Here is a 13,340-nt window from a genome sequence, read left to right on the forward strand (position 1 = left end):
ACAGGGGTATTTTCAAAACAAAGTATTTATCGACTGTTACAGAATAATCCATGGTGATCAGAGGACATTACAATTTCAGATTTGCTGACAATCCAACAGAGGCCCTGGTAGTGTCCACAGTGTTCAGCAGGGTCCTAAACACTAACTTCCAAAATCCCAAATCAGGACAGGGGGGATCAAGGAAATGATTTTCCTTACCAAAACAACGATGGCATTATGATTATAGATTTTATTCTAGTGTTTTGATGAGGCCCAAACTGTGAAGCTGAATCCCGTTTTGGGTCGCACGAAATGACTAAATTTCTCCAGTATTCTGCTTGAAAAACACAGCTCTACTGTCGGAGGAGTGAGACTTCGGTGACTCCTCACAGTAAGGAACATGGCCAGCTCATTTCTAAATGGAAACTCCCAAGTGCCACAGCACATCAATCATCTGACATATAATCCGACTTTTACTGAGCTGGAATGTTCTGTAAAGGTCAGGTCTTTGGATGAAGAACGCCAGTTTAGTGGGTTATGCAGCAGAAATGCCTAAATCTGGAGCAGCGCTTGAGCGCTGAAGAAACAGCTTCTCTTCAAATAGCAGGGAAGAAAGAACAGAGCATTTCTAAGCTGAAAGTCTTTTGCTTAATCGCATTTCCTAATGATCCTACCTGTATCTCATTAAAAGTAAGATAAGGAGCTGGGCGGTGGTGGTGCACGCCTTTAATTCCAGCACTCGGGAGGCAGAGCCAGGCGGATCTCTGTGAGTTTGAGGCCAGCCTGGTCTACAAAGCGAGTTCCAGGAAAGGCGCAAAGCTACACAGAGAAACCCTGTCTCAAAAAACCAAAAAAAAAAAAGAAAAAAGTAAGATAAGGAAATATGGCTGCACATAGTATCATATTCGTCTACTTTCACAGGTGTGCTAGGGAGTCCAGAAACACTATCAGGCCTATATTTGAGAAAACTGGAGAAATGCTACATTCCAGGTTGGAAAAAAAATCTAGATTTTTGGCTTAAGAAATTGGAATCTTTCAGTAATTACTTTTTCAATAAAGGATCTTGCCATGCACTCCAGGCTGGCCTCTGGTTTATGGCGTTCCTCTTTCATCGAGGATTAGACGTGAGCCACCACACCTGCTTTCTACATATAGAAAGGAGGCCAAGCTAGGCCTGGTAGTGATACATGATCATAATCCCAGTACTTAGGGGACAGTGGCGGAGAAAGGAAGATCACAAGTTCAAGACTGGCCCGGGTATGTAAAGAGTTCCAGGCCAGCTCAGGCTGCATCTGACTCCACCTCCACAGAGTTAAAACCGCCAGAAAGTGGGCCGGAGCGATAATTCCCCTTCTATCTGTCCACATTCTCTTTATTTTGCCATCCCTTCCACTCCCAAATGCCTTCTATCCACATTCCCGTGCCGGCCCCGCAGTTTATGAAAGTGAAGCAACGAGGCATTCTTTTTTCAGATAGGCAAATCTTTTTGTGAGGGTGGGACCAGAAACTGCGGCTTCCAAACAGTCCTAAACCTGCTAGACTGTAAGGATCTGATCCTAATCTACTTTTTCAGAATGCCCCAAAGCGAGGAACTAAGAATTTTGATGCTCCCGGCCAACTACCTGCCAGCTGCGTGACCTTGGGCGACTGAGTTTTCCCAGGCAACAGCGATTCGTGATCTTTAAAAATGGTCTAATACCTGTTCTGAACACAATCGCACGGCTCCCACATTGCAGAAAGTGGGCTTTCAAAGCTCTCTCCTAAGTAATTCTTAAACCGCAGAACGCTTCCGAGTGCAAACATCCGGTACAGTGCGAGGACACCTGGGCTTTGCAAGTCGCCTTACGGGAACCTGCGAGCTCCGCGTTGCTCCTCCGCCCACGCTCCGGGGCGCCCGGAAAACCGATTCTCTCGGGAAGAGAGTCTGGAAAACTGGAGGCGACGCGAAACGGGAAGTTTCCGCGAGTGGGCCAAGCTGCTGGCGGCATTTCAAGACCCCCAAAGCGACACACACATACACACAATTCCCACCCGAGCAGCCCCGCCGACCCGCGCTAGGACCACCACCGGCTAATAACGGGGACCCGGGGACTCCACTCCTGGCCCCAGCCCCCCCCCCGCCCCCCACCACGATGTCCCCACCGTCCCTCTTCCACGTGACACGGGCCGGAACCGTCACTTCCGGCGGCGCGGGCAGCGCGCCTGCGCGAGGCGCCCGGCTCTGCAAGAGGCTGGCACCGGCGCCGCACCCCCCACCCCTCGGCTGCCGCAAGAGGCGGGCGGCGTCGGTCCGAGCCGGGGGCGCCGGCGGGCTGCGGTCTCCAGGGTGCGCAGGCCGCGAGGCCGGGCCGCCACGCCCACCTCGGCCGGCCCCTCCCTCTTCCCCCGGCCGCTCGCGCCCCGCGCGCCGGGCCCCGCCCCCGGCCCCGCCCCGGCCCCGCCCTCCCCGCCGCGCTCTGCGGGCGCCGGGCAGCTGCAGCGGGCGGCCGGGGCTGCGCGCTCGGGACGCGCGGAATGTGAGGCGCGGCGAGCCGCTGCGCACCGACGCTCCCTCGCTCGCTCGTTGCTCGCTCGCTCGCTCGCTCCCTCGCTCTCCTCTGGCTCGCTCTCCTCTGGCTCGCGCGCGCGAAGGGCGGCGACCCCTTGGCGGACGGTCGGCCGCGCCCCGCGCTCCGTGTCGCGCGGGTCCCGGGGGGCTCTTCGCCCCCGCGCGCGCCCTTGTGCCCTCCCGGTGCCCTCCAGCGCGCGCCGGCGGGACCATGAAGAAGTTCTCTCGGATGCCCAAGTCGGAGGGCAGCGGCGGCGGCGGCGGCGGCGGCGGCGGCGGCGGGGCGGCGGCTGGCGGGGCCGCGGGCGCCGGGCTCGGCGGCGGCGGCGGCGGCTTCGCAGGCTCGTCCGTGGGGGTCCGGGTGTTCGCCGTCGGCCGCTACCAGGTCACCCTGGAGGAGTCGCTGGCCGAAGGTACGGGCGACGGGCGCGGCGGGAGGCAGGTGAGGGAGGCCGGGGTGTGGCGGTGACTGAGGGGGGCCGAGCCCGGGCGGGTGGAGAGCGGCTCGGGCTCGAAGCCGCTGGCGGCCCCGGTGCGGGCACGGTTGTCCGCTCAGGAGTTGGAGATCGGTTTTCTCTGTTCTGGCTGGCGCGAGGAGAGACATAGAGAAGACGTCCCAGTAAGTGATGTGGTGTCATGGTTGGACCCAGGACTCACTAGAGGGTCAGCCGGAGCAGTGTCGGAGCCTGCTGGGCCAGCTGTGGCTCTGGCCGCTGTCCTGCGTCGCTCTGGGGTCCGAGCCTCCCCGACACGCAGGGCAGTGGATCCCGCCCGCAGCCGCTGCGCTCGGGCTGGGGTTTGTTTCTGGTGAAAAAAACAAAAACCCCAACAAAACAGGACTTCCAAACCCCTGGGTGTGTGACTGTGTGCATGCAGATAACCTGTATGTGTGTGTGTGTGTGTGTGTGTGTGTGTGTGTGTGTGTGTGTGTGTGTTGGCATCGTCTCCGAATTCAGTTAAGTGGTTGCTTGGGGCGGAGGTGGGGGGAGTAAACTTGAAGTGCGTTTATCTGTGTTGTTTAGAATCTTCTCCCTGGGACCAGGTCCTGTTTTTGTCCGCCCAGTGTGCCGTTTTGTTAGTAGTTTAAAAGGCGAAGTGGTCCATACAGTTTAACTGTCTCTTGTGAGGTTTTCGGTGGCTCTTTCATTGTCTGACAGAGGCTATGACAGCAGGTAAAAGTCTAGTTACACAAAAAGTTGACTCCATGTTAAAAAAAAAAAAAGCTAGACTTTAGTTTTGTATTTCTGGTGTGAATGGCTTGTAGAAAATACTTTCTGATTTCTTATTGCGTGTATCGACTTTGAAGTTTTGAGTGCAGGGAATTAAGAACTACGTTGAAAAATCCATGAGAAATATTTCTTGTTGATAAGTAAATGATAAAAAAAAATAAAGCTAAGAAAAAGACTGTAGGGAGAAGTTCTGATTTGCTAGTTAGATGTTGACACGGTTTGGAAACAAGACAGACTCCACTTGTATTGTTGAAATCCTGTGAACAATAGGAAATCAGTGGGAGAAAAGGCTGAGGGTTTCAAGTCTATAAAATAAAGGAAAAGCAAACTTCCATTGTCAGGGGTGTGTGTCATGGTGTTGCCCTTGCTCAGAATAACCACCCTTTCTGAACCTTGGTGAAGTGGAGGGAAGGGATTGCCAGATTTCCAGAGCGTGTCTGGGAGTAGTTTTGGTAGATGTGCTACTTTGCAAACTTTGCTAGCTCTTGATTCCACGTGAATTTCAGGTGTTGGTTAAGTTGGGGTGTAGGTGTTTCCCATTGGTGGCTATTGATGCACAACACTGTACTTTCAGTTCTTTAGTAGGTGACTGAAGTGTGGCTTGACTAGTGTTATCCCTCCTTACTGAATTCCAGGTTAAGTCTTTTTTTTTTTTTTGAGACAGGATTTCTCTGTGCCTTTCCTGGAACTCACTCTGTAGCCCAGGTGGGCTTCGAACTCAGAGATTTGTCTGCTTCTGCCTCCCGAGTGCTGGGATTAAAGGCGTGCGCCACCACTGCCCGGCCAGGTTAAGTCTTTTATTTAGTGTTAAGACAGTACTAACATTTTACCAATAGACTGTAAATTTTAACTTAGCCCTTATTGGTGAAATTATTAAGGCCACTCCACGTAGTTAAAAGGAGATTTATTTAATGATGTAACTTACAAATTAAGGGATAGGTAGGTCGCGGGGTCTGGGGAAGGTGTATCGCAGTCCAGCGGTGTTCTCTGGAGCTCTGCTTGGCCCACCTTCACCGTCCAGGGTCCCGGAACAGAGAGAGCGCTGGCCCATCCAGATCTCGGGTCCCCCGGCGCCTCCCTTGGCCCCGCCTTGTAGGCGTGACAGTTGCCAAAGTCTCAATGGGGGTTGGAACTTCCAGATCAAAGCTGGAATGGCTACCCACTACAAGCCCTATCTTTCCTCACACTCAGTAAGAAAGCACCTTATCGCTCGCTGTTAAAGTGTTTGTTGGTGTGTGTGTGTGTGTGTGTGTGTGTGTGTAGTAGAGATTGAAGGCGGGGCCGTGTTGCCAGACTTGTTACCGTTTTAAAATTTTGGGACGCAGCCCTGCTAAGTTACTAGGCAAGGCTTGAGTTTTCCATCCTCTTGCCTCAGCCTCCCCGTGCTTGGATTCCACGCAGGTTGTTATCAACAAGCACGCCTTCCACTAACTTTGGCCTTAAGTGTTTACGTTTGTTCTTCGTGTGTGCATGTTTGAGTGTCCGTGGGTGCAGGCGTGTGTATGCCTGTGTACAGTTGTGTGCGGAGCCATGTCAAGTGTCTCAGTTGCTTTCCACTTTAATTTTTGAGACGTTGGACCCATAGGTTTGGCTAGACTGGCTAGCCAGTGAGCTCCAGGGGTCCACCTGCTGTCCTCTCCTGCCAGCATCGGGGTTACAGAAGGCCCCAGGGCTCAGCTTTTACATGGGAGCCGGGGATCTGAACCTAGACCCCGACGAAGGTTTGGCAAGCACTTTACCTTTTTGATTTCTGCCTCATTAAATTTATGTCATTAATTTAGGGTGTGCTGGGGGTCTCTTTTAATCCCAGTCCCGTGGATCTCTGTGGGTCTTGATAACAGCTTCCAAGACAGCAGGGCTACAGAGAGAGAGACCCTGTCCCCAAAACAAAGAACACAAAAACCTCAAAGTACCTACTTATTTAGTTTTAATGGGTGATGGAGTGGTAGGTGGAAACAAAGTTGAAGAAACTCATGAAAGGTGGAATTTCCTGTCTTTGCACATGGTTCCTGGGACCAGGTTTAAGTCTCCAGAAGCCAGAGCCCAGCTAGGCTTCCTTCCCACACAGGTCTTCCCTTTCTAGAATACACAATTGAAATAATATTATTTTACTCTTAGTGATTCTGCAAGTTAGGCAAGATGTTTAAGCACAAGGTGGTTCACATTTCAGTATGATTAATCAATAATTGACAGATTTGCCTGTCATTTGAAGTGTGTGTGAAGAGGCGTTCCATTTAGAGTGACCCCTTGTCTTTTCAATAAACCAGTTTCTGTCTTTCTCTCTGTAATTAATTGTGTAGCAAAAGTCAATGAATATGGGCTTAGCAAAGAGTGAATCTTTGCTCCCAGGGGAAATGACAGGTTAGGTAGCACTGAAGCCTTGGTTCGCAGCATTTCTGTTGGCTGATTTATATATGTGCCTTGTCCTGTGTGTATCTGTGTTTAAAGACACCTTATTTAATGTATATTAGTGATTCATTAGCGTGTCATTATCTCTTAACTCAGGCCAGCATAAAGATTATCTAACACACCATTTCTTTGTAAGGAAATCATGGCCTTCCTTGAACTTGTGAACTCTAGACCTCACTGTGCCCAGGAGCCATTTTAAACACAGAAATCACCTATTAAAAAGCAAACGAGAAAAGATGACACTACACTCGCCATGGGAAGAACACTTACAGTGTAAGGGTCAAAATAAGGGCATGCACGTCAAGGGATTCAGTTTTTCACCCTTGTGCCTACCTGTAAATGACCTTCAAAGTGCCGTGAGTAGTGACCGAAGGATTAAATTTTAGCAAGTAGACAAAGTGACAGATACAGAATGCTGAAATGACGGTCAGCTGTTGTCATACATACATGTGCATGGATTTGTATGCTATAGTTACAATGGAAGCATTTTCAGGGGTATTCTTTTATATGTATTGAACTGTTGGCGTAGTTTCCTCTGTGAAACAGTTTGTATTATTGTCTTTTTTTAGTTAAAAGCACACATATGCCTGAAAGTGCTTGCAGCTTTCCCCCTTTTCAATTTCTGTTCAGAGTTAAGAGGACTGATACCATAGTGAGCCATTTTCATGTGTTTTCTCAAAAATGATTCAGTTTCAGGAGTTGAACTAATCCCGAGTTTGGGCTTTAAGATGAGGCGGAGTCATATGCCAATGTTAGCTTGGAACAGCATCCACTTATCAAACACAAATCATTTAGTGTAGTCTTTAAGCTTTTATTAAAAGGTAGGACTGAGCTGGGCGGTGGTGGCGCATGCCTTTAGTCCCCGCACTCGGGAGGCTGAGCCAGGCGGATCTCTGTGAGTTCGAGGCCAACCTGGTCTACAGAGTGAGTTCCAGGAAAGGTGCAAAGCTACACAGAGAAACCCTGTCTCGAAAAAAAAACAAAAAAAAAAAACCAAAAATAAAAAAAACCCAAAAAAACAAAAAACAAACAAACAAAAAAACCAAAAAAAGGTAGGACTGGTTTGTTGTTCATCTGTACTTCCAAAAGAAGGGTTTTAATGCTACTGTAGGGAATTGGAAAGCAGGAAGAATGCTTGTTTGTTCAGTTTTGTGTCTTCGGAACAGGGTCTCCTGTAGTCCTGGCTGACCTCAAATCTTGCTGTATCTCTGAGGTTCATTTTGAACTCTTGCCCACACCTCCCAGAGTGCTGGGATCGCAGACATGTGCCACACACTGTGCTCAAGAAGTTGGTTCTCCGTGATGGTTGTTTTTCTCCATCTCCATATTTAGTGTACAGAAGGGCCTTAAAGAGGGGATGCCGAGAGTAGAACACTGGGGATGTGCTGAGGTCATCTCAAGGTTCCAGGGCTGGATAGGAATGGCACTGAGAGTGTGCTGAGAGAGGGTAAGACTTACTGATACGGTTATGCAAGTTCCTGCCGCTGTCAGTAATTGGAGGCAGGAGCTTAGAATGCTGTAAATGTAACTTAGTTTTCTCAGCGTTAACTGGAGTGAGTGAATGTAGGCTGAGTATTAACTGCTCCTCATTGTTAACTTTATAGGAAAGTAGTAACACATGTACATTTAATTTTGCAGTCAAGTCAGTAGGGAAATGATGACTTAAAGTATCCTCTTTGCAGAAATCATCTATGGCTACCCAGTGACTTAAGTTAATGTTCCCTAGAGAGGACAGGAAGGACGGAGGGAGAATTTCACAGAAACACCAGCGGTTGTTGCTGTTTCACATCTTTGTGTTAAGTGCTGTTCATGTAGCCCAGTAGAACTTGCAGTGTAGAAGACACAAGTTAGACAAGCGAAAACCACTTGGTTAATGTGGTTAAAAATGAAGAGAAAGATTATGGTCTTAGAATAACTGAGTTTGGACTAGGGAGTTGAGAAGAGCCTTTCAACACTTTGGAATGGTTAGATTGAAGGAGGGACGCTTCAGAGCAGGCCAGGAGGGAGCAGTCCCTGTGTGAAGACGACTTTCAGGAGAACAGTGGACCACAGTGATGGGGCAGTTGAAGAGGGTCATGTGGGCCACGATGATGGATCATGTTGAAGAGGGCTCCAGGGTGGTATCAATGAGGGGACTAGGGTACTGGGCTTTGCATGGCGGGCTGAATTTGGGTTTGTCTGTAAGGTAATATGAAGATGTTGAGCAATTTACACACTGATGCACTCTGATTTTCTTAGGATCATATAGATTGTTAGAATAAATTAAGATGATTAAAACTGACCGTGAGAATGGAGATAAAATAAATGTTACATTGTTCAAATGTTAGGGCCTTGGAGGGTTGTGCAGAAGGTGTGAAGGAAGAGTCAACATGACTTGCTTAGGTAGCTCTCGGATGGAGATAGCATTTGCTAAATTAAGCGCAGGACAGATTTGGGCGAGGTATTGAGAGGCTCCTGAGCAGTTCCAGAATTGTCGGGTTGAGGTATCTGAGAGGACATGCCTAGTGAAACTCGGGTATGTGGTCTGAAGCTGGGCAATGATGTCTGTGCACATGCCACAGTACGTATGTGGAGGTCAGGGGACAGCCTGTAGAACTCAGTTCTCTCCTTCTACCATTTTGGCTCCTGGGTGGAACTCAGGTCATCAGCTTGTGATACGCACTGTTACCTGCTGAGCCATCTTGCCAGCCCCGATCTTAAAACATTTCAATTTATCAGAATTATTTGGAGAACTTGATAAAGTGCAGAATTTGAGGCTGCTTCTCAGTTTGTCTGGCCAAGGCCCTGATACCATCTGCAGCCTCTGGAAGGACACATGAGAGCCATGGATTTAGAACAGGCAGAGACAGCTGTGGATTTGATGCCGGGAAACCTGGGCTGCTTCAAGGCTGGGAATGTCGAGTTGTGCTTGCGTGATCCATTTCTTGGCCTGCCCTTCACAGCTCTTGATGCTCCTGACCCACCTTTACAGTTTTACCCCTGGACTCTGCTCCAGCCTCAGTGTGCTCTACTTCCTGTTACTGCACGACTCACTCTTGTGTTTGTCTGTCGCTCACTCTCCTCTGCGTTCCCTGCTCCCTAACTAAGAGCTTCCTCCTTCCCGTGGACACTTGTGGCCGTTGCTTTTCGTCTTGTATGGCACTCAGTGTTTTGTTTTGAGATGTAATTATGTTAGCACTTAGAAACACTAAGGTAGTTAATTATTGTTGATCTCTTACCTCCCGGAGGAGATAGTAAGCTTTGGGGGACTAGAAAGACTCTCTTAATTGCTCTATATTTCCAAGGTGTTCTCCCATGGTCATTCAGCTGTGATGATTTTTGAAAAGAAACGTATTTTATTTTATTTGTTATTATTGTAGACTTGAGAGTGCTGGTGCGCGCCACAGCACCTGTGTAGAGGTCGGAGGGACAGCTTTTGGGAATCAGTCTTCTCTTTCTTCCATGGGATCCAGGAATTGAACTCAGGTCTTCAGGGCAAGTGCTTTTACCCACTGAGGGATCTCAGAGAGCCCTGGTTTCTGTTTTTAAACCACATGGTTTTAATAGATTTAAAGACCTAATTTGCAAGTTGAAAAGTACCAGTGAAGGGTTCTTTATTGGACCATCAAAGTCTTTTACTTGGGCCAAGGGACCCTGAATTTTCTACTTCTGTGAAAGCAAGTTAATTCAAAGTGTCATTTCACTTAACCTCTTTAAAGAATAGCCAAGAGGTCCCCTTATAGTCACCTTACTCTGTTGACATATTTTTCTTTATTCTACAGAGGTGGTTTTAAAAAAGAAAAGCATAGAAATGGAAAGCACAGAGGAGGTACGTTCTGTACACTGTGAGAGCCTTACAGCATGCCTTTGAGAACAGGAGAAGGATAAATCTGTGGCACCCTGTACCCTTGGCTCCTCTCCTCTAGTGCATACCCAGGAACTTTTTTTTCTTGTGTTGAGTTAAACTCTTAGGAAACATTGTTTCCTCTCCCGAAACGTGGATTTAATGTGCGAGGAAGACTGAAGAAGGGGATTTGTGATGGCATCCAGCAATGCATCGCATGCTAGAGGTCGGTAAGTGTGGGTGGAGCTTAAATGCATGTCTAGTTTTAAGCTTTTAGTGAAAGCTGATTCTGCAATTGTGATAACTTCCTTTCAGAACAGGTCCCACACTTACCCTGTGTCGGTTACCACGTTGAGTCTACCAGCATCTTTATCCTAGGCCACTTAGTCTCTAGAACTGTGAGAAATGAATTTTTTGTTTATACTACAGCTTCTTAAACTGTGGGTCATCACCCCATGGGTTATATAACAGTGTGGGGGTGTGTGAAAAATTTTGGCAACAGTAAAAGGTTTCTGAATGACCGAAGACCAAAAATAAATTCAAAATCAAATGTGTCATGAACCTGAGGTGATCTGACCGTTTGTCTCAGTGCACTGGATGACTGACTCCACTGTACTCGTGGTTCTGAGCCTGGAACATGCACTTTGCAAGGTGCATGCTGTTTTACCATGCAACACCAACGGACACTGCCTGAAACGTCTCGGCTAGATCTGAAACTTGACATTATGTAGTGCAGGCTTTTATTGCACACAGTTTTCTGCTCTTCTAGAAACACAATACTTCAGTTACAGAAAAACAAAGATTTATTGTTTTCCTGTTGTGGTGGGTCATATCAAATTAGTTTATGTTTGGATTGTGTTAGATTACATTAGAATGTTTAAAGATTGTTATTTGAGGGGTTGGGGATTTAGCTCAGTGATAGAGCGCTTGCCTAGCAAGCGCAAGGCCTTGGGTTCGGTCCTCAGCTCTGAAAAAAAAATTGTTATTTGAATTGTTTCGAGTTTTATAAAAGAGTTATTTAATGAATTTTGACTTGGGTCTGGAGCAGACTTTGCCTGACAAATTCTGAAATGGTTCTAGACTCAGGTTTGCCATTTTGTCCTGAGTGTTTATATGAGGCAGTATTCTCAGCATTAACAATTATGAAGTAAAAATATCAGTCAGCTGAAAAACATTGAACATACTCTGTGTCCTGCAGTATTAAATATTTAGGCAGGATCTAATTCCTGATGTAAAAATAAATGAGGACACCCATCTCATTATTATATACATTTGCTTTATTTTAATGAATCAGAAGCTGTATACCGAAGATTCCTTTACATTCTGTATACCTTGTTGTCAGTGAAGTTTGATTTGAGTATCTGTTTTGTGTACCGTGTACCTGAGGTTTTGACAGTTTCTTAGGCAGGAGGAGCATACAAGTGGATAAAGTTTAAGAACCCCTGCTGGGTACATCACCCAATTTGAGATATTTTGATAGAATTGGCAAGACAAAGGCATTTCTGTTTTTTTTTATTTTTCTTCGAGACAGGGTTTCTCTGTGTAGTTTTGGTGCCTGCCCTGGATCTTGCTCTGTAGACCAGGCTGGCCTCGAACTCACAGAGATCCACCTGGCTCTGTCTCCCTAGTGCTGGGTTTAAAGGCGTACGCCACCACCACCACTTGGCTCTGTTTTATTTTTTGTCTTACATTGTTACATTTGCCTAGAATGCAGATACCTGTCATTGTGCCCCCTGCCCCCTTGTTGAAATTGGGTATTGTAGGAGGCATTTAAAATACAATTACTTTTTTCAAATCTTTTGTTTGCTCCTGAAGCATGTCTGCAGCCTTTGACACCATACGTGGAGCTGTTGCTTTCATGGCTAGCACTTAACCCAGTTTTGTTTGTTCCACTGAAAGTTTTTCTTTATGTTAAAATTTATCCTGTTTAAGATTGGACTTGGAATCATCTTTCATCTCTCACAGTGTTGTACTCACCGTAGACATTCAGTGTATTTGTAAAAGGTTGAGTAGTTGACTTACAAAGTGACCAGAAGGCCTCCTAAAGTTACTGTGAACAGATACAGTCATGTTCGGAGTGTCAGTCTCTCTGCTATGTTGCAGCTGGTGTCTGTTCCCCTGTCCCTCTCCCGCTCCTTCACCCAGGGTTAGCACTGCCACCAAGCCCCAACCCCCAGCACTGTTTTTATGTCCCTTGGTAGAAACTAAAGAAAGAAGGAACTGAAATAAAGTATTCGATAATAGTGTAGGTATAGTATCATCTAAATGGACAAAAGCACATTATGAGATTGGATTTTGAATTTTGGGGCTTTTTTCTGTTTACACGAATAGTTAAATTTTCTTTTCTGGGTTTTTATTAGGTGTGACTTTCAAATGTTCTTGCTTGAGTTCCCTTGACTGATATCACTCCACTAAAGAGAGTCATTACTGTGGTTCTCACTGGGTGGTGTATAACTCTTTTAAAGGAGAAGTCCCTTGGAGATTGGCCATCTCTTGAGTGGTGGGTAGTACCAAGACAGGATGGGTGCCTAAAAGGGTGAGAGGTTTGGAAGAAGGAAAACGTCCCTGTTAAGGCTATCGTGTAGCTTTGGGACTCTTCTAACTGGAGTAGGCTGTAGTGGAATTACTCACTCTATGTAGATTTTGATTTTGCTCTTACATTAGGACATTTGTGATCATAGCACAAGGTCAGAGGGTGGCAAACTGTATTTAAACCATTTTTGTTCACAACACATCATCACCATCTTGACATTCTTCTGTACTTTGTTCCTAAGAGTTCTGACACACCCATTTCTTGCCTAAATGCTATAGGCCTTCTTGGTTAGGACTGGCTTGGACTTGACTAAACTGTTTTCTTGTGACTGAGATTGTCAGTAGTCTAGATTTTACTGTTTACCCTGGAATCATTAAGATATTCATGCTAAAATCATTGAACAGAATAGTGAAAGATTTCACTTACTGAATTGTATCAACTATTCTTCCAGGAAGTGATAGTGCATCACAGGCAGTGACCCACTTTTTCATTCTGTGGCCTGCATCAGAGGCTCTGCTACTGAATGTTAATGTCCTATCCTTTGTGTAGGGAAAGTGATGGTACTGATTCATGACCAATAGGGTATGTACTTACATTTTTTTCAGAATAAGGGTAAACATATGTGTTCAGCTGTACATAGGCTTTTGCTGGTGTCTTCCGTGATTACTAGTGGACATTTATAAGATATTTAATTGCAGTAATGTGGATATCAGTTTTTGTGAGGCATATATATGATGGGCCAAAATTAGAATCGGAATAAGTTTTAATCTTATTAGTACAGTGTTATGGTTAATTCATCCAACCAACCCAATTCAGAGC

General features: G+C 46.6%; 1 protein-coding gene across 3 annotated transcripts in view; it reads left to right on the forward strand.

The window, feature by feature from the left end:
- The first annotated feature begins 2,434 nt into the window (after positions 1-2,434).
- Positions 2,435-13,340, forward strand: part of Bmp2k (BMP2 inducible kinase) — a 111,567-nt gene continuing 100,661 nt past the window's right edge. For 2 of the 3 annotated variants that reach the window (XM_052735420.1, XM_052735421.1), the window contains exon 1: positions 10,008-10,218. In XM_052735420.1, the coding sequence (XP_052591380.1) occupies positions 10,197-10,218 (22 nt within the window). In that variant the 5' untranslated portion in view covers positions 10,008-10,196. Of the gene's footprint in view, positions 2,941-10,007; positions 10,219-13,340 lie in introns of those variants that run through there. The other variant, XM_052735419.1, reaches the window with a different exon arrangement.

The sequence above is a fragment of the Peromyscus californicus genome, unplaced genomic scaffold, assembly GCF_007827085.1.
Source record: "Peromyscus californicus insignis strain IS unplaced genomic scaffold, ASM782708v3 Scaffold_13__1_contigs__length_99412109, whole genome shotgun sequence".
Taxonomy (NCBI): Eukaryota; Metazoa; Chordata; class Mammalia; order Rodentia; family Cricetidae; genus Peromyscus; species Peromyscus californicus.